At 45.3% G+C, this 22,499-nt stretch overlaps 3 protein-coding genes across 5 annotated transcripts; all 3 read right to left on the bottom strand.

The window, feature by feature from the left end:
- Positions 1-1,513: 1,513 nt before the first annotated feature.
- zc3h13 (zinc finger CCCH-type containing 13) lies at positions 1,514-11,279 on the bottom strand. Of its 3 annotated transcripts, none has more exons than XM_033615964.2 (20): positions 11,117-11,279; positions 10,147-10,326; positions 9,913-10,016; positions 9,690-9,804; positions 9,472-9,583; positions 9,214-9,377; positions 8,984-9,135; positions 8,593-8,793; positions 8,349-8,504; positions 7,919-8,262; positions 7,307-7,801; positions 6,974-7,216; positions 6,364-6,865; positions 5,452-5,564; positions 3,893-5,143; positions 3,128-3,808; positions 2,892-3,035; positions 2,579-2,779; positions 2,229-2,392; positions 1,514-2,123 (listed from the first exon to the last, which is right to left on the bottom strand). In XM_033615964.2, the coding sequence occupies exons 2-20, from the start codon at positions 10,315-10,317 to the stop codon at positions 1,923-1,925; spliced, it is 5,514 nt and encodes a 1,837-aa protein (XP_033471855.2). In that variant the 5' UTR covers positions 10,318-10,326; positions 11,117-11,279; the 3' UTR covers positions 1,514-1,922. The 3 variants fall into 3 exon arrangements, with proteins under 3 accessions (XP_033471855.2, XP_078022022.1, XP_078022024.1); XM_078165896.1 differs by having other exon boundaries at positions 5,368-5,564; XM_078165898.1 differs by having other exon boundaries at positions 5,368-5,564; positions 10,927-11,252.
- Positions 11,280-11,613: 334 nt separating this feature from the next.
- On the bottom strand, positions 11,614-16,748 carry LOC117249807 (carboxypeptidase B2-like). Its single transcript, XM_033615539.2, has 11 exons — positions 16,593-16,748; positions 16,199-16,274; positions 15,987-16,111; positions 15,803-15,911; positions 15,601-15,702; positions 14,043-14,147; positions 13,812-13,922; positions 13,628-13,718; positions 13,318-13,520; positions 12,717-12,801; positions 11,614-12,633 (listed from the first exon to the last, which is right to left on the bottom strand). Exons 1-11 carry the CDS (start codon positions 16,667-16,669, stop codon positions 12,419-12,421), a joined length of 1,299 nt encoding a protein of 432 aa, XP_033471430.2. The 5' UTR covers positions 16,670-16,748; the 3' UTR covers positions 11,614-12,418.
- A 980-nt stretch (positions 16,749-17,728) lies between these two features.
- On the bottom strand, positions 17,729-22,269 carry LOC117249816 (carboxypeptidase B2-like). Its single transcript, XM_033615563.2, has 11 exons — positions 22,112-22,269; positions 21,720-21,795; positions 21,510-21,634; positions 21,326-21,434; positions 21,124-21,225; positions 19,574-19,678; positions 19,343-19,453; positions 19,159-19,249; positions 18,849-19,051; positions 18,248-18,332; positions 17,729-18,164 (listed from the first exon to the last, which is right to left on the bottom strand). Exons 1-11 carry the CDS (start codon positions 22,186-22,188, stop codon positions 17,950-17,952), a joined length of 1,299 nt encoding a protein of 432 aa, XP_033471454.2. The 5' UTR covers positions 22,189-22,269; the 3' UTR covers positions 17,729-17,949.
- Between the last annotated feature and the right edge of the window lie 230 nt (positions 22,270-22,499).

Consider the following 22,499-nt stretch of genomic DNA (forward strand, 5'->3'; position numbering starts at 1 on the left):
TATTGGATTCACAGGAATAATAAGGCTGCAAGGTCACAGGAGCCATGACCTTTGACCACCAAAATCTATACAGTTCATTTGTAAATCCAAGTGGATGTTTGTGCCAAATTTAAAAAAAAAAAAAAAAAACATCCCTCAAAGCGGTTTTGAAATATTGCATTGGAAAGAATGATAATGCTGTAAGGTCACAGTGACCTTGACCTTTGACCACCATAATCTTAACAGTTCATTGGTAAATCCAAGTGAACGTTTTTGCCAAATCTGAAAAAATTACCTCCAGGTGGTCTTGAGATAGAGTTCACAAGAATAGGACGAACATTATGTTTTTGGAACCCAGCGCAGCAGCATTAATATAATGTGTAGTATCTATTTAAAGTCAGTGTTGTAAAAAATGGCGGTGAATGCTCTTGACAGCAGGACAGAAACCTTAAGTGTAATTAATAGATTGGGATGCTGAGCATGAGCAGTGTGCGGGATTTTCTGTTCAAAGATATAAATAATGCCCAAAAGCTGTCATATTGACACCACTGCATAAACCAGCACTTACCTCAAAGTGCAAAAGCTTGCCTCTAGTGGCCGTCCTCATCGTGGTCATTTAATGTCATAATCCTGATAGACTAGCATTTTAATTCTTGAGGTCACAAGCTGCTATGACAATTTAAAAAATGTCATTCTACATTTATTTTTCAGTAAAAAAAAAAAAAATAAAAATACAGCGTTAAACCAGATATCATTACTTGCACATCTCAAAATGACCTTGACCCTTAGACAAAATAAATATGTAGCAGGAGAAGGTGACATAGTTGTGGTTGGACGCTTTCAACATCACTTAGATTTCATGTCACAGTAGCATGGCCAAGAGGAGGTGTCATGTTGAATCCAGGGCTCTAAGATAACAGCCTCTTCCCATTTTTATGTTCAGCTGTCGATTGTTTGTCCATTGACTTTGTGTCCATGCACCACCTGCTCTTTACAAGTGTCACTTTGAGCTAAGAGTGTTGATAGAACCACATCCCAGAGATTCAGCTTCTCCACCTGTACAAGTCTTTTTTTAATCGGGACTGTGGAACCACTGGAAGCTCGAATTAATTATCCCTTCAGTCATTTTAAAAAAACATCTAAGCAGTCTAGTGTCTTTTCCTATTGGGAATGATCCTGTTTGGATGGTGTGGACTGGTGAACATTAGGGAGAGTAGTTCCACATGGCAGTGTTGGAGTTCAGTTCAGGGAGACATTGCCAAACCATTCAGAACACATACACGAAGCAAAAAGCAATAATGTTTACAGTTATAAGAGAAATGACATTCAGTGGAGGAATAGTTTGGCAGTGCTTATTCATAAGAAACGTTCATTCAAGTCCCTGCAGGATGTTTCAGTGTTGTCGGTCAGTGACGCTCTGCAGCAAACGCTAAAGCTTTGCTCGGCAGAAATGTCGTCATATAACGTTAACAGAAATAGCGATGACATCACATTAGTTAAAGGCTGAACAGTCACTTTGACAAAGCAAAAGACCCGTTACAAAAATCCACATCTGACCATTTTAATGCACAGTCGTGGTTACCAATGCACAACATACGAAAACAAACATTTGAGCTTGTTTAGGCAGGTGAGACGGACAATTAAAAAGCTGCACTAAATCACTGCAGTGCACAAAAAACATGAAATCATTCTGGGCATGTTTCTCATACATGGGTCATTACACACCTCCATAGGCTAGAGTGTCCAGTAGTCTATGGCACAGCACGTGCAGATCATCCAAGACATGTCAAGCATAACTGATTCACAATTTATTTCCTGTCATGATTAAAGGTAATGTAAGAAATGAAATGGGACAGAGTCAGCGAGAGTTGGGGGGGGGGGGGGGGGGGGGGGGGGGGGGGGGCGTTCATTTTCATGTGTTTGACTCGTTAAAACCACTTCTATCAGGACACACACACTTCAGGCTGAGCTGTGCTGAGCTTACTACCACCGGCTGGGGCCACCTCGGCTGCTGGTGCTGACCCCCCGTCGGCCCTCTCTGAGCCTGAGGCCTGACCAGCCATGGTCCGTCTGAAGAGCCGCATGCTCATCTGCAGCAGCTCGTTGTCGACCACGGGTGTAGTGGGGTACTGCTTCGTCAGACCCTGAAGACGTAGATTTAAACATCATTTAACAAAGCACTTTTAAAGTCAGCATAAGTAACTGTAGTATTAAAGTCATCGTCCTGTCAGTGATTGGATGACATCTACCTTGTCGTTCTTTAACAGCTGCCGGCGGATGGCGAAGTCCCTGCGGGCACACAGGGCCTTGCAGCAAGGCCCGAGGTTCCTCAGTAGACCTGCCCTCTCCACCCGCCTGTTCAGGGCTGCCATGTTCAGAGCGCCCAGGTCATGCTCGAACAGCTTGTCAGCATCTGGCAGCACAGAGATGACAGAGTTTTAGACATATGGACCACACAAAAAAGACTAAACTCTATTAAACGTCAGAGAAGAGGAACCATGGATTTTTAAAGTCTGATATCATGACAATAATTTGGAACAGGAAAAAGCCGATAACTGATTAATCCACTGATACCACACTTTCGGAATAAAACTCTCACCTTTGGGGTCGTCCAGCTCCGACTTGCACACCTCTCTGACCTGCTCCAGGAGCTCAGGACCAGCAAGTCGCTTAGAGATACCCGCCCTGAGAAGTACGGCCCCTGGGGTGAACCGGAGCAAGGCTGCCCCTGCTGCCCGGGGCTCCTGCTTCTGTTTGGGCATCAGGCTGGACCAGTCCACGTCAATGACGTCCAAAGGACCTGCGCACACACACGCCATGAAACTTCATTAGAAGAGTCGACACAGCTTTCGTAGAGCAACAGTTTCCAGACAAACTATTAACAAATAAATTCCCATGGTTCTTCCTGGTACCTGTAATTTTCTCCTCGTCTTGCTGATCCTCTTTCTTCTGGCTGTCAGCGAGAATTTCATCCAGCTCATCGTCACTGATGGGCTCATACTCCTCTCCCACAGACGCCACTGACTGGCCATCGTCTTCTTTCCCATCATCGTCTCCTGAGAAACCAGCACAGGTAAAATTTCTTAGAACCCATGTTGGAAATGTAGAAAGAAAGTGAAAAAATGCAGCCGTGTTCGGATCTTCTTACCGTCGATGCTGTCCGTCTTCTCCAGCTCCCGCTGCTCCGCCATCAGATGGTGACTGTTGCTCGGTTTCTCCGGCTCTGGGGGGCTGAAGGCTTCTCTTGGCAGCAGAGGCTCGTACTCGCTCCTCTCCGGTCTCATCAGGTCCCCTCGCAGGTCTCCTCTGAGATCACCTCTCAGATCTCCTCGTCCTGGGGCTCTGGGGTCCACGTGCGGCGGCAGGTCCATCATCATCATCATCCTCTCCCTCTCTCGATCCCCACCTCTGTCGCCTCTGATGTCTCTCTCCCGCTCCCTCTCTCGCTCTCTTTCCCGCTCCCGTTCATGCTGCTGAATGAGGCCTTCAGGGAGCAAGCGTTCCCTCTCCCTGATGTCCCGCTCCCTCAGGAGAGGTTCCCGGCCAGGACGCATCAACAGGGGCTCTCGCCCCCGGCTCGGCCAGTCTCTAGGTTCAGGCTCCCAGTCTCTCTGTTGCTGCAGAGGCTGTTGGAGGAGCAGGGGCTGCTGCTGCTGTTGCTGCTGCTGCTGAGGGCGAAGGTCCTTTCGGTCACGCTCGCGCTCAAATGGCTCCCTGTCTCGCTCCCGTTCTCGGCTGTCGTGGGAGCCAGCGCGCGACCTGGACGGGGCCTGCCTCTCAGAGTCAGGAGAGCTGCGCCTGGAGCTGTGGCTGCGGGAATCCTGCCGGTCTGCAAGACAGGAGTGACAGATATAAGTTTGCCATTCTTACAGTTAACAAAACGTTTATGATTTAGGTGTGAGTATTGATTTACCTGAGGAGGTGCTGCGGCTGGGCTCCCCTCTCCTCAACTGGTCTATCCGAGACTTCCTCTCAGCCCCAGGAGGGTCGTTTACACTCGGCCTTTCTCTCTCCCGTTCTCTCTCTCTTTCCCTCTCTCGTTCTCTCTCTCTCTCTCGGTCCCGGGAGTTGGCGCCCTGCAGCCTGCCCCGGCGGGGTCGTGTGCCCTGGGGGTCGTCTCGATGGGCTGACTCGTTTGAGGGTGAGCGCAGGCGTCTGGATGATGTGCGGCTCTGGTTGCTTCCCATGCTGCTGCTGCGTGTCTGCTCCGGGGGAGGTTTGCGGAGCAGGGGCTGGGACATGAGGGGCTGCGGGGTCAGAGTCTGCAGCAGCATGGGAGGATCTTGGGAAAGCAGAGGGGCGATGGGTGGTGGGTTGCACCGCTCCCTGTCTCTGCCCACTCTGGGACCACCACCTCTCCTATGAGGCTCGGCAGGAGCCCTGTCAGCAGGAGCCAGCGGCACTTGTGTGTCCAGTAGTGCACGGTCTGTGACCTCCTCATCTGACCAGTCGCTGAAGTTGTCCATTTTGGACAGTGGAGACGGCTCTGCGTTGCCTCCAGTGACACGATGGTCAGGCCTCATTGAGGGTGGTGGCGTTCGGGGTCCTCTCTTGCTGCGTTTATTATGTGGCTGAGGGGCAGATGAATCCTCATCAGACACATCAGATTCTCCTTCCCGTGAGCGTTTCCTCTTTCGGTCGAGCGCCTTCTTCTTTGTTCCTTTCCTGGGCGAGTGTAAGGGTGGAGGTCCATCTGGAGGTCCGCCAGTTGGGGGCTCGGGGTTGAAACGATCTCCTGCACCAGCCAGGCCACCGCCAATCTCCTCTTCTTTGCGACCCTTCTTCAGGCCCTTCCTCTGCGACTTCTTCTTTTTGCCCTCCTCATGGGCCTGGGAGCCGGCGTTGTCTCTGTCTTCGCTGCCAATGGCAAGGGATGACGCAGGGGGAGGCGGCGTGGCCTCCCGCTGCTCTCTGCCTCTGCTGCGGGAGTCAGCAGGGGTGTCTGAGAGGTGCTCTCCTCGCCTGTCGCCTCCTCTGCTTCGTTCCCCGCGCAGCTCCAGGTCCTCGTGGCGGCTGCGTGCGTCCCTTTTGTCCCCGGCTCCTCTGCGCTCCTCATCCTTCCAGTGGCTGGACTTCTCATCGGCCAGAGCAGCCCTTGGCGGAGAACGTAACAAGGGCTCCTGGGGCCGCACCACCTGGCTCAGCAAACGATGCTTGTCAGCACCTGTACATGAACAGTCAGATAACCACATTCATTACATTTTAAGCATAGCAAATAAAAGCTTCTCTGCGCCATTTTTGGGCGAGCAGCTGAGGCTCTTCTCTGGAGGTATTTGCCATAAAATGATTAACAGTGCAAAGCTCTTTAACAGAGAGTGTATCTGTGGTATACGGGAGGTGCACTGTCCAATAAACAGGAGTGTGTCCTTGCAAAAAGAATTTCCCTACTGTCAGATGGAGGCGGACACACTGGGCTGGGGAGGAGGGGCTGTGGGTGGAGCTTGGCCTGCCCTCGGCCAATCGGGCGCTCACTTTTCTCTTCCGCGCTGTTGTAGCCGTCGCTGTCTGCCGGACTGAGGTCCCGAGTTGCTCGCTTAGGCGAGGCTCGGGGGCTGGGGCTGCTCTCCACCCTGGGCCTCTTACGACTGAAAGGAGAAGAGAGGAGGATTATTACAAAAAAATTCAATCACAGGGGAGGAGGGGCTAAATTAATAACAGATTACACTGGAATGTTTGCGACCCTGTCCGTCAAAATGGACAATAATTTAAGGGAGTTTTTCAATTATAACAAGCTTGCGAAAGTCTAGTGATCCAACTCCAGACGCTGAGACAAATCTTCAAACGACCTCTGCTCAAATCATAGTGCAAAATCAACTCCTCAACATTAAGGGTGTCCAACGGGTTCTCCCGGTCACAGAACACTCTTCTCGGGATGCCTTAAGTTTCCTCATTTATCACTTTAAACTCCATGTTGCAGTTAAGATGCAGTCAGTGGTGCTTTATGTTTTTTTCCTTACTTTAGCTGCTCAGATCCTCTGTGCAAAGGTTTAACACACTTGAAGCGATTCCTTAAGAGAACGATAAAGACAAAACTTAAGGAAACTTTAAGGAGAGGACTTAAGGATGTTTTGTACAACCAATTAATTCAGATTTAAAGGAAAATCTTAAGTGCTTTATGTCACCGGCCCCCTGGTATCATGACATCTGCTCGTGACAATGTCACGATGGAATATTTTAGGTTTCATTATGTTTCAATAGATAAAACAGCTTCTGAATGTTTCAGATTAAAGCCTGGTGTTCAACAGGGCACCCCTCTAGGACACTGTTTCTTTTGTAAATAAATGTACAGTTTAAATAGCAGTAGTGTGTGGTAGTTCACACAAGAGGTGAAGAATGGTGATAGTGAAGGAAACTAATGAATAACCTGAGCAGGCTGGTACATGCCTTGTCTTGCGTTCATCCCGGGTGTCTCTAACGGACCGGTCGTCCCTGGTGTCGTCTCTCCTCTCCCGCCTCTCCTCTCGTCCTCTCTCTCTCTCCTCCCATTCCCGCTGCCTCTCTCGCTCCCGCTGCTCCCTCTCCCTCTCCCTTTCTCGCTCCTTCCTCTCCCGCTCCCTCTCCCGTTCCTCCCTCTCTCGCTCCCGCTCCTCGCGCTCCCTCTCCCTCTCCCGCTCTCTCTCCCTCTCTCGTTCCCGCTCCCTTTCCCTCTCCCTGGCCCGCTCCCTCTCGGCCTCCTTCTCTCGCTCCCTTTCCCTCTCTCGCTCCCTGTCCTCTTTCTCTCTCTCCCGCTCCCTGTCCCTCTCTCGCTCTCTCTCTCGATCCCGGTCGCGGGTCCTGTCGTCTCGGCCCTCGTCTGCTCTGTCTGTCCTGCGCTCCTGCCTCCTCTCCTCCCTCTCGGAGTCCTCTGATCTTCCCTGGTATCTGTTTGGGGAAGCTGCTCTTTGATCTGGGGAAACACACGTTAAAAAAATTAGCCAAACAAATTCAAAATAAGAAACTATCAAGAATTACACCCTACTCAGTTTCTGATTGTAATAAAATAACCTAACCCCACCTCTCTCGCGGTTGTCTCTGCGATCACCGTGCCCTCCTCTCCTGTCGTATGAGGAGTCTCTGGCCTGCTCTCCTCTCCTGTCACCCTCGTAGCGATCTCGATCTGAACCCCTCTCAGAGCTTCTTTCGGTAGCACTGCGATCTGTGCTCCTCTCAGCGCTGCGCTCACGCACCGCACTGCTGCGTGAATCCCAGCTGTCATGGCTGCTTTTCAGTTGGGAGCCCCGGGAGTTTCTGTTTGAACCTGAAACAAGACACACGATGATTTCAAAAGGTGAAAAAGACGCAAACAGATTAAAGGTACAATGGTTTTAAATGTAACGTCAGGTCTTGCCTTTATCAGATGTTTCATTGGCACGCCCTCTCCCTCGTCCATTCCTCTCAGCTCTGTCTGTCCTGTTCTCTGTCCTCCCATCAGCTCTCCCTCCATCGTCGCGTCCATGACCTCTCCCGTAACTCCTGTCCTCCTGCACCGCCTCCTCCTTCCTGTGGCTATCAGCCCTCTCCCTCTCTCTCTCCTTTTCCCGTTCTCTGTCCTTCTCTCTCTCCTTCTCCCGATCCCTCTCTCGCTCCCGTTCACGGTCACGACGCTCCAGCGACTCCCGACTGGAGCGGGTGTCCGCCCTGCTCTCTCTGGAGTCCTTCACGTCCCTGTTGTCTCTGTGGTCACGAGAGTCTCGGGTTGTTTCTCTTCCTCGATCGCGGGCGTCACGTCGCTCACGGGCCTCTCTGGTCTCCCTGTCGTCGCGGGAGTCCCGTGATGAGACCTGTTCAGAGTCATAGTCCCGGTCGTCGCGGAAGCTGTCCTTCTCTCGCTTGCTGCGGCTTTCTATTTATAAGAGAGACACAAGACTTAACAACTGATTGAAGGAAACATTTAAACTTCAGTGTGATTAATTGATTATCGAAAGTGTTGCTGTATAAGACAAACACGGTACAAACATACCATCTCTGCGCTCGTGTCTGCGCTCCTGGGCAGGCGGACTCCTCTCTCTTTCACCACGGCTCCTCTCACGGCCCCTGGAGTGGCGCTGGCTGGGGCTGGATCTGTCAGATCGGCGATGGGGTGAGGAGGTGTCGTGGGAGGCGGGAGGTGATCGAGAGCGCCGGGAGCTTGGAGGGGGGGAGGCAGAGGCCTGGGCTGCTGAGCTCCGGTGGTACGCAGGAGAGGACGAGCGACGCCGACGAGGGGACGAAGAGTGCCGCTGGGCAGAGGAACCAGAGTGGGAGGAGGGGGAGTGGTGGCGGGGAGGAGTTGGGGTGCGCTGGTGGCGTGGAGGAGAGAGAGACCTGCAATGACAAAGGACGGTACAGTGATAAGTAGTGATTAAACCCTTGAGCAAGAAAATCTTTGCCCGTGGTTCACATGTACCAACCTGCGAGGAGGGGAGGCCTTATGGGACAAAGCTTTCGGAGAGGAGGATTTCTTCCTGGCTGGAGGTGAAGTGCCCCTAGAGAGAGACGACACACTACCAGAACGCTCCTCTGACGTCACAGACCGCTTGGCCTTGTGGGAACTGTCTGATCGGTCCCTGAAAACAACACGGGTATGTTAAAAAAGAAAATCTCAGAACACTAATGAGACAAATCATCTCAATGGAGACTATCCTCTAACTTTACCTGCGTTTCTCCTTCTTCTCTTTGTGTTTTTCTGTATCTCGCCCCCGATCTTTCGCTTCCTTCTGCTTCTCCTCAGACTTCTCCTTGTTCTTGTGTTTGCCCTTGTGTTTTTTCCCAACCACAGGAATGTCCAGAGGGACTGGGGGAGGAGGACTGGGGGTACGGGGCCCTTTCTTCTTACTGTGGCTCCCCTTTGACGGCCTGGATGGAGGAGGGAGGAGGGTGACACCGATGTATAAATGTGCCCGGAGCACTGCTGTTTAGCTTGCACAAAATTGATGTGACACAATTCTCAATCACTTCTTGTTTCCCAGATTGGATCTGAAGTCTGTTGAGTAGTTTATGAAACACCCTGACAACTGAAAAACAAGCGCACCCCCCAAACCCTTACCTGGTAGAGTCTGAAACAGGCGAGGACACTGATGCCTTCTTCTCTTTCTTCCCAGAACCTTGTCCTTTGGTTCCACTTTTGTGTTTTGGGGATCTACTTGACTTCCTGGACGGTGACGGTGAATCTTTATGACTTAGCGGCTCTGGGGAGGCCTGAGGGAAAGAGACAACAGATCAGGCTGAAATCCTACCAACCACCATTCTACTCAAAAGTGGAAACGAGTTATTTACCTTGGGCATGGCAGTGGCTCTAGTTTTGGTGGGGGTCTCATCTTTCTTGATGACAATCTCCTCCCTCTTGTCCAAGTTCTCCTGCTCCAGTTTCATCAGCTCACGCTGAATCTTCTGGCGCTTCATCTCAAGCGATAACTCGTAGTCGTAGTCGATATCTGAGTCTTTAAGTATCAAAACAACAACAGAGGCTTAGATTAAAAAGTCTAAATCTTAGAATAGTCACGTCAAAACCCATGGTGAACAAAACAAGCTCACCTTCACGATTAGTTTCCCACTCTGTGGGCTCTTCTTCACTGGCTGGGGTGCGCTCCTTTGTGATCTTTATATCCTCCTTTTCCCTGTGTCGGCCTCTGGAGGAGTCTCTCTGCTGTAGATGGACACACACATGTTGCATCACGTCAAAATCCAAATCCAGCCACCCACCAATGAATTATTTCTTTAAGAAGTAGAGACTGAAGGAGCAGAGAACTCACTCTCGCTGGGGGGGATGTGGGCTCGTCGAGGTCTCGCTTCAAGTTTTCTGGGTCAACATCCTGTCTTTTATTCTTCATCCTCTCCCGCAGATCACCTGTGGGTCTCTCAGCTGACCTGCTCCGTAACACAAACACAACAGACAAAAAAACATTTGTTTGTAAGTGGACAGGACCACAATAACAAAGACGTAGCCAACATATCCTGACTGACAAACCATCTTACCGACTAAAGCTAAATCCTTTGCCTCGTGGCTGAGTTCCATGTGTGTAGCGACAAGTGTTGCCGTAACTGCAATTACCAGTCTTCAGCCAATTTCTACAGTGACTCTGAAAGACACACACACGAGTCGCATGAGAGAGTCCGCCATAACAAGACAAACATCACACCATATAGGAACACAAAACATGTTTTATCAGCCTGCTACAAAGCATGTATTGCATCATAGGTTATACACACATCAGCAGCATTACTCCCAGTGCTGGGGCCGAGTCTCTCGAACACACTGGGCCGGCGGGAGGGGGCGGCGGGGTTGCTGGTGCTGCTGGTCGTCGTGGTGCTGCTGCTGCTGCTGCTATCAGATATGGTTTTTGAATTCTCCACTGTTACTTTCCGCCTGATCTTGGACATTCTGCAAGACTGGAAATGTGACAGACAATGCTTAATGAAATGACGGTGATTAATCATGTGCATCAATACAACACAAGGCATAAGCAGGGGTGTTAAATAAATAATTATGTAAAGAGTAAATGGAAAAATGAACCAATAAATCTGTGTCTCATATTTGGTGCTAAGGGAGGATGATAACAGTGATTAGTGTAGATCTAATTTAAATATATCACCACATATACTACACGGTTTAGCCCAAATAACATTAAGAAAAACATATTTTCTTTGCTGTGTGACTACTCCACCAGTGCTGCCCCGTCATCCCTGCATTCATTCATTCATCCACAGTGTAGAGCTACAGAGTTTAGCACCATAAATTACGATTAAAATCATTTTAATCTTTCTTAAAAGCTCTTATCTTTAGTATTAACTGCCTGCAGATCTCCCATAGGTGGCTACACATCCATAACATTACCACATGCAAATAACTCGGCCTGATGTTGTCTGTGCAGCAGCTTACTGCTAGCTACTAGCTTAATGTTAGCTAAAGTTCCTAGCTAGCTACATGACTTTACTGTTATTGTTAATAAGTCTTACATTCATACACACATATAAAAGCGGTTCACATACTCAGGCGGTTATTCGCTGACGTTAAAAACACTGCATGCCTCGTGCAGGACACAAAACAAGCGGGCGGAGGCTAATGCTAAAGTTAGTTCACCAAAGAGCTAATGACTTGTTCTATGTTAGCGCGCGGCCTTCAGGCAGCCGTTAGCGGCGCCCCTGCTACACGCCGCGTGCCCCAATAAAGCCGTCTCACCCAAGATATAAAGTCGGCGTCGCATCTACTTTAGTCCAGGCAGCGGATTCAGCACTTGTAGAAACAACAAGGCTTATTCTTCTTTAAAATCAGAGGCAGAAACTGCCCTGTGTGCCGTCATATTGGCGGAGGGTGTGCATCACAGGTCGCGTTCTTCTTCGGTGGTGGTGTGCGGGTTGTCGCAACTAATATCTTCTCCGCGCTTTTATTTTTTAGTGACATGTCAGCACATTATTCTCTTTTAAAAACTCTTCTTCTATGAACTGTACTTATATAAGTAATGACACTGGAAGTAATAACTGTAAGTTGTTTTTTGTGAGGTCGTTTGCTGATAATGTCTTGTGAAAATTTTCACCGGAAGTGGTTTTTTAATGCTTGTAGTTGCGCATTATGGCCACGAGGGCGCAGCAAAATGGACGACCACTTAATATACAGCACAGTCTGATTCAACTGGATTTTAAAACATATTTTGGTAAGAAACTTTTACTCAAAGAATATGATTTATTATTTAGATTTAATCCGACTATTTTCTCCAGCCATAAACAACACAATATATCATTTATTTGCTTATTATTTTTGCCAAATTTTACATGTAGACAATACAATTCTTGAAGAAATCACCATCTTATATAACATCAACAATAAACAAGTTTAAATAGCCTGTTGATTACAGCAATAACATCTAAAATCCTCGATTAAAAAGGTTAACAAAACTATAGTTTATGCAAATAATTCAGTTTCATACCTTCTTTATTTATACAAGAGTCAGGAAAATTTCCAGATAGACAGCAATACACTTTATAATCTATATTGATATTGATATTGATTAGTGTATTTAGAATAAATAATATTGACTGGCATGTGCTGATTATAAGAGCAATTACTCTAACAAATAATATTGTTGTGAAGATTTAATCGCCATTTCAACATGGTTGATGGGAATTTGGTTTGGTGAGCTCACACAGACATAACCAAGAAGAACTGCACTCGCATACGGTCCAGTGACCGCCATAGGACAGCTTAGTTCAGCTTATATTTGTACATGGGCATGGACATTTACACAACAAGGGTGCTTTTCAAATTTCTTATTTATTTTGACTGCAAAGCTGCTGTATAATATTGTACAAGAGTTCACAGTAATATTGATATCTCCAAGAATACTGATTTAATATCTGTGTAATATATGGATGATGATGTAGTTTTCATAATAATAAACAGAAAAAAAGACACTGACATTCAATCTTTAGCTTCACTTTTTATGGCTTCAAATATTGGACCCTCAGCCTTGGCAGATGTAACTGCTCAGGCAGCCCGAGGAGAACTCGTTGGGGCTTGTGTTTTCTCTATAACCTTGAGAGCAATGGTCTTCACAGCAATAAGAGCTTCGTTGCAGGCCCCTGAGATGAAAGATGGCGGCAGGAGGAAGCCGTAACGCCCACTGTCCTGGAGCTCAAACGTGAAAGAGTATTTGATGCCGAGGTTGTACGCCCAGTCGTCAGACCCACCGGGAGCCAAGTCTGTAGAACAGACAACCACATTCATGTGTGACAGACTGAATCAAGTCAAGCTGATCTTTGCTGTGAAAAGAAGCCTTACTTACATATTGTCTTTGCTCCGGGGCCATACTTGTAGGTGTTCCTGTAATATCTTCTGATTTTCTGGGCAGCTTCTTTGGCCATCTCAAGCTTTTTATTTAGAAACACACATTTAGAAAGAACAGTTAAGCGTTTCTGTGTTTTATCTCAAGTGACAGAAATCAAGAAGTTGAGTAGGACAAAGGTGTTGAATGAAACCATATAGGGATCTTTGGCTTGTCCCCATAGGAGAGCTCTTTTTGGTTCCTAGAAAAACCTTGTATATGTGGATCTGCTTCACAGGGCTCCATCTGCATAAAGGGTTATACCTACAACTCCGAATCCTCTCAAGCGGCTCTATCCAGAACCTTTCCACCTTCTCAGGGTGCAAACAAGAACCCACCCTAGAGGTCCTACAGAGGACTCGTTCATATTCCATAAGTTTTATCAAGAATCCAACCAGGAGGTTCTACCATGAACCCTTTTATATTCCAAGGGTTTCATCCAACTCAACCAGAAGCTTCTCCAGAGAACTCTTTTACCCTCACATAAAACCTTTTTGCATTTCAGGATCCTACAACTGCACCTTCCTGTGGAAACTTGTAAGCTACGACTATAACCTCTCACCAGGTCTTTGTGGTTCTCTGCTTCCTGTAAGGTGCAGGAGTACGGGAAGAGCAGCATCTGAGAGTAGGAGTGGATGCTGAGGTAGAGCTGGACTGTGTCCTTGTGACTGCGCAGGAAGTTGGCAACGGCCTCCGATTCTGGTTCCGACTCGGGGAACGCACCGCAGTAGATCTCCGTGCAGGGATCGTTAGAGGCTCCCTCTGCTGGAAGTCACACAATCACCTTATTTTATTGATGCTACTGACACTCTCATATGTGAAGAATTAATAAAGAGAGGAAAGAGTGCAATGTGTTCATCAGAAATACTTACTGCACCAGTTTGCATCAAAGTTCCTGTTGAGGTCAACCCCGATGCACTTGCTGGTCTTGCTGAGGGAACGGTTTTTCCTCCACATCCTGTTCTGAGACAAACAAATCAAGGTAAAATCATCAATGCAGTTTGCTTCCTTTCCAACTGCTTGAGCACTTCACGGTATACAAACATGTATTCTTACTGTTGTCCACGTGACCTTGTAACCATCAGGATTCATAACAGGCAAGACGTAGACGTCCATGTTGTCCAGAATGTCAGTAATGTCTGAGTTTATCTTGTAAAATGACAAAGACTGTGCAAGGGAGGACATGGATTTTAGTGCTGGATGGGTGTAAAACTGCCCTGATGGAATACAAACAAAATATGTGACAACATTCCTCCACTGTTTCCACTATATTGAATATATACTCACATATTGAACGAACCACAAGCAGAAAGCAGGAGAGATCCACTCTCTGGCATGGATCCCACAGTCAATCCACATTGCTTTCTTATCCGGCCTGCTGTTTAGAGACAACTAAGAGAGACAGACTTCATTTAGAGTGTGAGTGTAAAAACAATCTCTCACAAGTCAGCTGCATGACAGGGCTCAATCTTAGCCCCTACTTTATTTTCTATTTTCATATATGACCAGCTAAGATACATTTGTATGCAGATGACACAGTCATCTATATGGCCTCTTTAATCAAGACATAGAGCTCTTGTAGAATGCCTTTAAATCACTGCAGCTTTCATTGCTGATGTTAAAACTGATCCTTATTAATAAAAACATATGACTTTCACCTGAGTTTGCTCTAAGGCAGCTGATCGCACTATTTTAACAGTAGTAGATAGATGTATAGAAAGAGTCACTTCCTATTGAGATCTGGGTTATGAGTCATTGGTGTTAAAGTCCAAATTGTCTTTTTTGATTTTGTCAAGTCTAGAGTCATCAAATTTATGGCTTGAACCTGACTTGAGTCCAAGTCATGTGACCTGAGTCCACACCTCTGCTCATATCTCCAGCCTTTCAAACCAACAACTACTGCACTCGTTTCACAAATCAGAATCTTTTAAATGTCCCCAGGTTGCATTTAGAGCTTGGTAAAACTGTTTTCTCTTCTAATACAATGTTATTACCTTAGAAGCACTCTCTTCTGTGAGTATTTTCAAAGACCTTTTAAAAACTGTCTTGGAGGTGCTGCTTTATGTCATCCTTGACCTTGGTCAGATGTGTATGGATGTCACTGGTGTGGCCTGCATACCCCTCTTCTTTTTAAATTTTCCCTTCTGTTGTCTTTATGTATTGTTTGTGTTTTAATATGTGAAATAGTTCTTTTTAAGTGAAACTAATTACGCTGACACAGGTTGCTAAAATGACCTGGCCCAGCATTGGCCATAATTCAGCATGCCAGAAGAAATAAGTTGGGCTGTGTTTGGTTGCCCGACTCAGCTGAGTCTTGGTATGAAAGACACCCCAGAATGTGCCAAATAAGCTGGCCCAAGTCTGGCTGCCGACACTGCCACCACTGGCCCGTTATTTAAAAAATGACCTGGCCCAGGATCGGCCAAAATATGGCACGTCAGAAGAAATAAGTAGGGTCGCATCTGGTTGCCCAAACAAGCTGACACTCATGATGAATGACCCCCCAGAATCAGGCTGAACAAGCTGGCCCAGTTCCAGCTGCCGACACTGCCAACACTGGCCCATTAAAAAGAAATGACTTGGGCCTTCATTGGCTCAAACTCGACATGCCGGAAGAAATAAGTCAAGTCGTGTGCGGTTGATGCTCAGGATGAATGACACCCCAGAATCGGGCCAAATAATCTGGCCCAACTCTGGCTGCCGACACTGTCATTACTGCTTCCTTCTTGAGCAGGACTCTCTGAAATAAGAGATCTTGTATCTCAGTGGGACCTTCCTGGCTAAATAATAGATAAATAAACTACTGGAAAACATCTTTATTGTGACTGGTGATGGATGAGTTTACCTTCAGAACATAAAGTGGTCGCTTTTCATATGAGGAGCCAATGAGAATAGTTTTCACCGTATCAGGGTTCTCCTGCTGGGTCCTGTTTATCCAATAATAGATCTACAATGGAGATAGCGTGCTTTGGATGATGTTCATTTTGACACAAATCAACAAAATGTGAATATTATGGCAATGGAATCTGATAAGATGCGAAGCATACATCCTCCAGACTGTGATATCTCTCGTAAAACGTTGAGCTACTTCGTGGGTCGGCGGAGTCGTTCCTCGTCTGCATTTCAATCAGCTCCTTGGCATTGGCCAGTAACACCCTACAGTGAACATAAAAGTAAATAACAAAACCTCCAAACCACCTGCACGACTATGTACTCAGCCAAGCAACATACGTATGTGTCATGGCGTTTTTCTCTAGCAGATCCTTCACAGTCTCTGAGCTGTTTCCAGGAACAAACAGGTGAACCTCAGTTTCTTCTGTGATGTAGTGAGGTGACACAGGCTGCCACAGAGCTGTCTGAGAGAAAACATGCAACACTATGAGTCACAGAAGGAGAAAAAACAGAGCAGCACAATCACTGATAAAGAAAAATCTAGGTTCTACCTCGTATTGAGTGGAAACATTCTTCAATAGGTCCACTTGTTCTTGTGTTTTTGGGGTGATTGATAAAATTTCATCCCTGGAGAATAAGAAAACAAGACATCAGTAGAATACATACACCCCCGCGAATGATAGACCCCTCTGGACCAATCAGAAACAAACATGTCACCATGTTTTCACGTGTACTATCGACAGTAACAGGATACAAAGGTTAGGTGTATATTTTTTTTATCTTGTTTTATCTGAATATGTGCTAAATTCATTGACATACAGGGTTTACATCGGTGTTCAGGCAGCACAACCTACATGGTATGTGTGATTTTCTTTGTGGAAAACTGTGAAAAAGTCAATGAAATACATTTATTCTATTATCTGTGAGGTAACTAAATCAACTTACTCTGTTTCTGTGCAGTCTCCAGTCTTCAGGAGTTTGTCCAAATTCATCAAAACAAACAGAATCAAAAGATTCTTCATGGTGTCAGGATCCAGACTGGAAATGATAGAGGTCTGTTCAAACCATGAGGATAGGGACACACTATTGATTAAAGCTGTTTATTTAGAAGTTAAACATTACTTATTGGAAAGACAAACAAGGGCAGAGATCAGCCATCATGTCCGATGGGGAGTCGGTTAGCATATTTCTGTTGCTACATTTCCAGTAGTTAAAATATTAATATCATTAAAGCTAAATTAATGTAGACTTCAGTGTTACTTTCCATGTGTGCAGGCTGGGAAAGTCAGTGTAGTTATACCTCCTGACCGGCAGTTACGCATTATGGCCACGAGGGCGCAGCAAAATGGACGACCACTTAATATACAGCACAATCTGATTCAACTGGATTTTAAAACATATTTTGGTAAGGAACTTTTACTCAAAGAATATGATTTATTATTTAGATTTAATCCTACTATTTTCTCCAACCATAAACAACACAATATATCATTTATTTGCTTATTATTTTTGCCAAATTTTACATGTAGACAATACAACTCTTGAAGAAATCACCATCTTATATAACATCAACAACAAACAAGTCTAAATAGCCTATTGATTACAGCAATAACATCTAAAATCCTCAATTAAATAGGTTAACAAAACTATAGTTTATGCAAATAATTCAATTTCATACCTTCTTTATTTATACAAGAGTCAGGAAAATTTCCAGATAGACAGAAATACACTTTATAATCTATATTGATATTGATTAGTGTATTTAGAATAAATAATATTGACTGGCATGTGCTGATTAAAAGAGCAATTACTCTGACAAATAATATTGTTGTGAAACATCATATCAATACACAGAAGTAGATTGAAATGTTTCCAATATTCTGGCGAAACTTCAAGATTTAATCGCCATTTCAACATGGTTGATGGGAATTTGGTTTGGTGAGCTCACACCGACAAAACCAAGAAGAACTGCACTCGCATACGGTCCAGTGACCGCCATAGGACATAAAAATAAAAAGTGATAATAATAGTTCAGCTTATATTTGTACATGGGCATGGACAAAACATTTACACAACAAGGGTGGTTTTCAAATTCTTATTTATTTTGACTGCAAAGCTGCTGTACAATATTGTACAAGAGTTCACAGTAATATTGATATCTCCAAGAATCCTGATTTAATATCTGTGTAATATATGCATGATGATGTAGTTTTCATTGTAACTACTTTTTACACAAGTGTGAGTATAATGTGAGTTTTATGGCTTCAAATATTGGACCCTCAGCCTTGGCAGATGTAACTGCTCAGGCAGCCCGAGGAGAACTCGTTGGGGCTTGTGTTTTCTCTATAACCTTGAGAGCAATGGTCTTCACAGCAATAAGAGCTTCATTGCAGGCCCCTGAGATGAAAGATGGCGGCAGGAGGAAGCCGTAACGCCCGCGGTCCTGGAGCTCAAACGTGAAAGAGTATTTGATGCCGAGGTTGTACGCCCAATCGTCAGACCCACCGGGAGCCAAGTCTGGAGAACAGACAACCACATTCATGTGTGACAGACTGAATCAAGTCAAGCTGATCTTTGCTGTAAAAACAAGCCTTACTTACATATTGTCTTTGCTCCGGGGCCATACTTGTAGGTGTTATTGTGATATCTTCCGATACTCTGGGCAGCTTCTTGGGCCATCTCAAGCTTTTTATTTAGAAACACACATTTAGAAAGAACAGTTAAGCGTGTCTGTGTTTTATCTCAAGTGACAGAAATCAAGAAGTTGAGTAGGACAAAGGTGTTGAATGAAACCATATAGGGATCTTTGGCTTGTCCCCATAGGAGAGCTCTTTTTGGTTCCTAGAAAAACCTTGTATATGTGGATCTGCTTCACAGGGCTCCATCTGCATAAAGGGTTATACCTACAACTCCGAATCCTCTCAAGCGGCTCTATCCAGAACCTTTCCACCTTCTCAGGGTGCAAACAAGAACCCACCCTAGAGGTCCTACAGAGGACTCGTTCATATTCCATAAGTTTTATCAAGAATCCAACCAGGAGGTTCTACCATGAACCCTTTTATATTCCAAGGGTTTCATCCAACTCAACCAGAAGCTTCTCCAGAGAACTCTTTTACCCTCACATAAAACCTTTTTGCATTTCAGGATCCTACAACTGCACCTTCCTGTGGAAACTTGTAAGCTACGACTATAACCTCTCACCAGGTCTTTGTGGTTCTCTGCTTCCTGTAAGGTGCAGGAGTACGGGAAGAGCAGCATCTGAGAGTAGGAGTGGATGCTGAGGTAGAGCTGGACTGTGTCCTTGTGACTGCGCAGGAAGTTGGCAACGGCCTTCGATTCTGGTTCCGACTCGGGGAACGTACCACAGTAGGTCTCCGTGCAGGGATCGTTAGAGGCTCCCTCTGCTGGAAGTCACACAGTCACCTTACTTTATTGATGCTACTGACACTCTCATATGTGAAGAATTAATAAAGAGAGGAAAGAGTGCAATGTGTTCATCAGAAATACTTACTGCACCAGTTTGCATCAAAGTTCCTGTTGAGATCGACCCCGATGCACTTGCTGCTGTTGTTGAGGGAACGGTTCTTCCTCCACATCCTGTTCTGAGACAAACAAATCAAGGTAAAATCATCAATGCAGTTTGCTTCCTTTCCAACTGCTTGAGCACTTCACGGTATACAAACATGTATTCTTACTGTTGTCCACGTGACCTTGTAACCATCAGGATTCACAACAGGCAAGACGTAGACGTCCATGTTGTCCAGAATGTCAGTAATGTCTGAGTTTATCTTGTAAAATGACAAAGACTGTGCAAGGGAGGACATGGATTTTAGTGCTGGACGGGTGTAAAACTGCCCTGATGGAATACAGACAAAATATGTGACAACATTCCTCCACTATTTCCACTATATTGAATATATACTCACATATTGAACGAACCACAAGCAGAAAGCAGGAGAGATCCACTCTCTGGCATGGATCCCACAGTCAATCCACATTGCTTTCTTATCCGGCCTGCTGTTTAGAGACAACTAAGAGAGACAGACTTCATTTAGAGTGTGAGTGTAAAAACAATCTCTCACAAGTCAGCTGCATGACAGGGCTCAATCTTAGCCCCTACTTTATTTTCTATTTTCATAAATGACCAGCTAAGATACATTTGTATGCAGATGACACAGTCATCTATATGGCCTCTTTAATCAAGACATAGAGCTCTTGTAGAATGCCTTTAAATCACTGCAGCTTTCATTGCTGATGTTAAAACTGATCCTTATTAATAAAAACATATGACTTTCACCTGAGTTTGCTCTAAGGCAGCTGATCGCACTATTTTAACAGTAGTAGATAGATGTATAGAAAGAGTCACTTCCTATTGAGATCTGGGTCATGAGTCATTGGTGTTAAAGTCCAAATTGTCTTTTTTGATTTTGTCAAGTCTAGAGTCATCAAATTTATGACTTGAGCCTGACTTGAGTCCAAGTCATGTGACCTGAGTCCACACCTCTGCTCATATCTCCAGCCTTTCAAACCAACAACTACTGCACTCGTTTCACAAATCAGAATCTTTTAAATGTCCCCAGGTTGCATTTAGAGCTTGGTAAAACTGCTTTCTCTTCTAATACAATGTTATTACCTTAGAAGCACTCTCTACTGTGAGTATTTTCAAAGACCTTTTAAAAACTGTCTTGAAGGTGCTGCTTTATGTCATCCTTGACCTTGGTCAGATGTGTATGGATGTCACTGGTGTGGCCTGCATACCCCTCTTCTTTTTAAATTTTCCCTTCTGTTGTCTTTATGTATTGTTTGTGTTTTAATATGTGAAATAGTTCTTTTTAAGTGAAACTAATTATGCTGACACAGGTTGCTAAAATGACCTGGCCCAGCATTGGCCATAATTCAGCATGCCAGAAGAAATAAGTTGGGCTGTGTTTGGTTGCCCGACTCAGCTGAGTCTTGGTATGAAAGACACCCCAGAATGTGCCAAATAAGCTGGCCCAAGTCTGGCTGCCGACACTGCCACCACTGGCCCGTTATTTAAAAAATGACCTGGCCCAGGATCGGCCAAAATATGGCACGTCAGAAGAGGGTCGCATCTGGTTGCCCAAACAAGCTGACACTCATGATGAATGACCCCCCAGAATCAGGCTGAACAAGCTGGCCCAGTTCCAGCTGCCGACACTGCCAACACTGGCCCGTTAAAAAGAAATGACTTGGGCCTTCATTGGCTCAAACTCGACATGCCAGAAGAAATAAGTCAAGCCGTGTGTGGTTGATGTTCAGGACGAATGACACCCCAGAATTGGGCCAAATAATCTGGCCCAACTCTGGCTGCCGACACTGTCATTACTGCTTCCTTCTTGAGCAGGACTCTCTGAAATAAGAGATCTTGTATCTCAGTGGGACCTTCCTGGCTAAATAATAGATAAATAAACTACTGGAAAACATCTTTATTGTGACTGGTGATGGATGAGTTTACCTTCAGAACATAAAGTGGTCGCTTTTCATATGAGGAGCCAATGAAAATGGTTTTCACCGTATCAGGGTTCTCCTGCTGGGTCCTGTTTATCCAATAATAGATCTACAATGGAGATAGCGTGCTTTGGATGATGTTCATTTTGACACAAATCAACAAAATGTGAATATTATGGCAATGGAATCTGATAAGATGCGAAGCATACATCCTCCAGACTGTGATATCTCTCGTAGAACGTTGGGCTACTTCGATGGTCGTCAGAGTCATTCCTCGTCTGCATTTCAATCAGCTCCTTGGCATTGGCCAGTAACACCCTACAGTGAACATAAAAGTAAATAACAAAACCTCCAAACCACCTGCACAACTATGTACTCAGCCAAGCAACATACGTATGTGTCATGGCGTTTTTCTCTAGCAGATCCTTCACAGTCTCTGAGCTGTTTCCAGGAACAAACAGGTGAACCTCAGTTTCTTCTGTGATGTAGTGAGGTGACACAGGCTGCCACAGAGCTGTCTGAGAGAAAACATACGACACTATGAGTCACAGAAGGAGAAAAAACAGCAGCAAAATCACTGATAAAGAAAAATCTAGGTTCTACCTCGTATTGAGTGGAAACATTCTTCAATAGGTCCACATGTTCTTGTGTTTTTGGGGTGATTGATAAAACTTGATCCCTGGAGAATAAGAAAACAAGACATCAGTAGAATACATACACCCCCGCGAATGATAGACCCCTCTGGACCAATCAGAAACAAACATGTCACCATGTTTTCACGTGTACTATCGACAGTAAGAGGATAGAAAGGTTAGGTGTATATTTTTTCGGAGGTTTTATCTAAATATGTGCTAAATTCATTGACATACAGGGTTTACATCGGTGTTCAGGCAGCACAACCTACATGGTATGTGTGATTTTCTTTGTGGAAAACTGTGAAAAAGTCAGTGAAATACATTTATTCTATTATCTGTGAGGAAACTAAATCAACTTACTCTGTTTCTGTGCAGTCTCCAGTCTTCAGGAGTTCGTCCAAATTCATCAAAACAAACAGAATCAAAAGAGTCTTCATGGTGTCAGGATCCAGGCTGGAAATGATAGAGGTCTGATCAAACCATGAGGATAGGGACACACTATTGATTAAAGCTGTTTATTTAGAAGTTAAACATTACTTATTGGAAAGACAAACAAGGCGTTTAACGTTTTTTTTTTAGCTAATACCTAACGTTATGTACTCTGTACAAAACTGCGCTCAGTGCAACTGCACATTTAAGAGCTGCATGCCAGGTATTCACACTGTGCTTTTAACAGAATTCAAATGTTCAAATGTTACTAGGTAAAAGGACTTTGTGTCGGCAACAAAAAAAAACAAATCTTAACACC

Source organism: Epinephelus lanceolatus, chromosome 24 (assembly GCF_041903045.1).
Source record: "Epinephelus lanceolatus isolate andai-2023 chromosome 24, ASM4190304v1, whole genome shotgun sequence".
NCBI classification, from domain to species: Eukaryota; Metazoa; Chordata; class Actinopteri; order Perciformes; family Serranidae; genus Epinephelus; species Epinephelus lanceolatus.

Excerpts from the sequence above, each read along its gene's own strand:
- LOC117249816 (XM_033615563.2), bottom strand. The coding sequence starts at position 22,188 with ATGAAGACTCTTTTGATTCTGTTTGTTTTGATGAATTTGGACGAACTC. Across the intron at positions 19,679-21,123 it reads GACCACTTTATGTTCTGAAG|TTGTCTCTAAACAGCAGGCC; the intron begins GTAAACTCATCC and ends TGTCTCTCTTAG. Across the intron at positions 19,454-19,573 it reads GCTTGTGGTTCGTTCAATAT|TCTTTGTCATTTTACAAGAT; the intron begins GTGAGTATATAT and ends TCCCTTGCACAG.
- LOC117249807 (XM_033615539.2), bottom strand. The coding sequence starts at position 16,669 with ATGAAGAATCTTTTGATTCTGTTTGTTTTGATGAATTTGGACAAACTC. Across the intron at positions 16,275-16,592 it reads GGAGACTGCACAGAAACAGA|GGATGAAATTTTATCAATCA; the intron begins GTAAGTTGATTT and ends CTTATTCTCCAG. Across the intron at positions 16,112-16,198 it reads ATGTTTCCACTCAATACGAG|ACAGCTCTGTGGCAGCCTGT; the intron begins GTAGAACCTAGA and ends GTTTTCTCTCAG.
- zc3h13 (XM_078165896.1), bottom strand. The coding sequence starts at position 10,317 with ATGTCCAAGATCAGGCGGAAAGTAACAGTGGAGAATTCAAAAACCATA. Across the intron at positions 6,866-6,973 it reads CAGAGACAACCGCGAGAGAG|ATCAAAGAGCAGCTTCCCCA; the intron begins GTGGGGTTAGGT and ends GTGTTTCCCCAG. Across the intron at positions 3,036-3,127 it reads GAAGACGGACAGCATCGACG|GAGACGATGATGGGAAAGAA; the intron begins GTAAGAAGATCC and ends CTGGTTTCTCAG.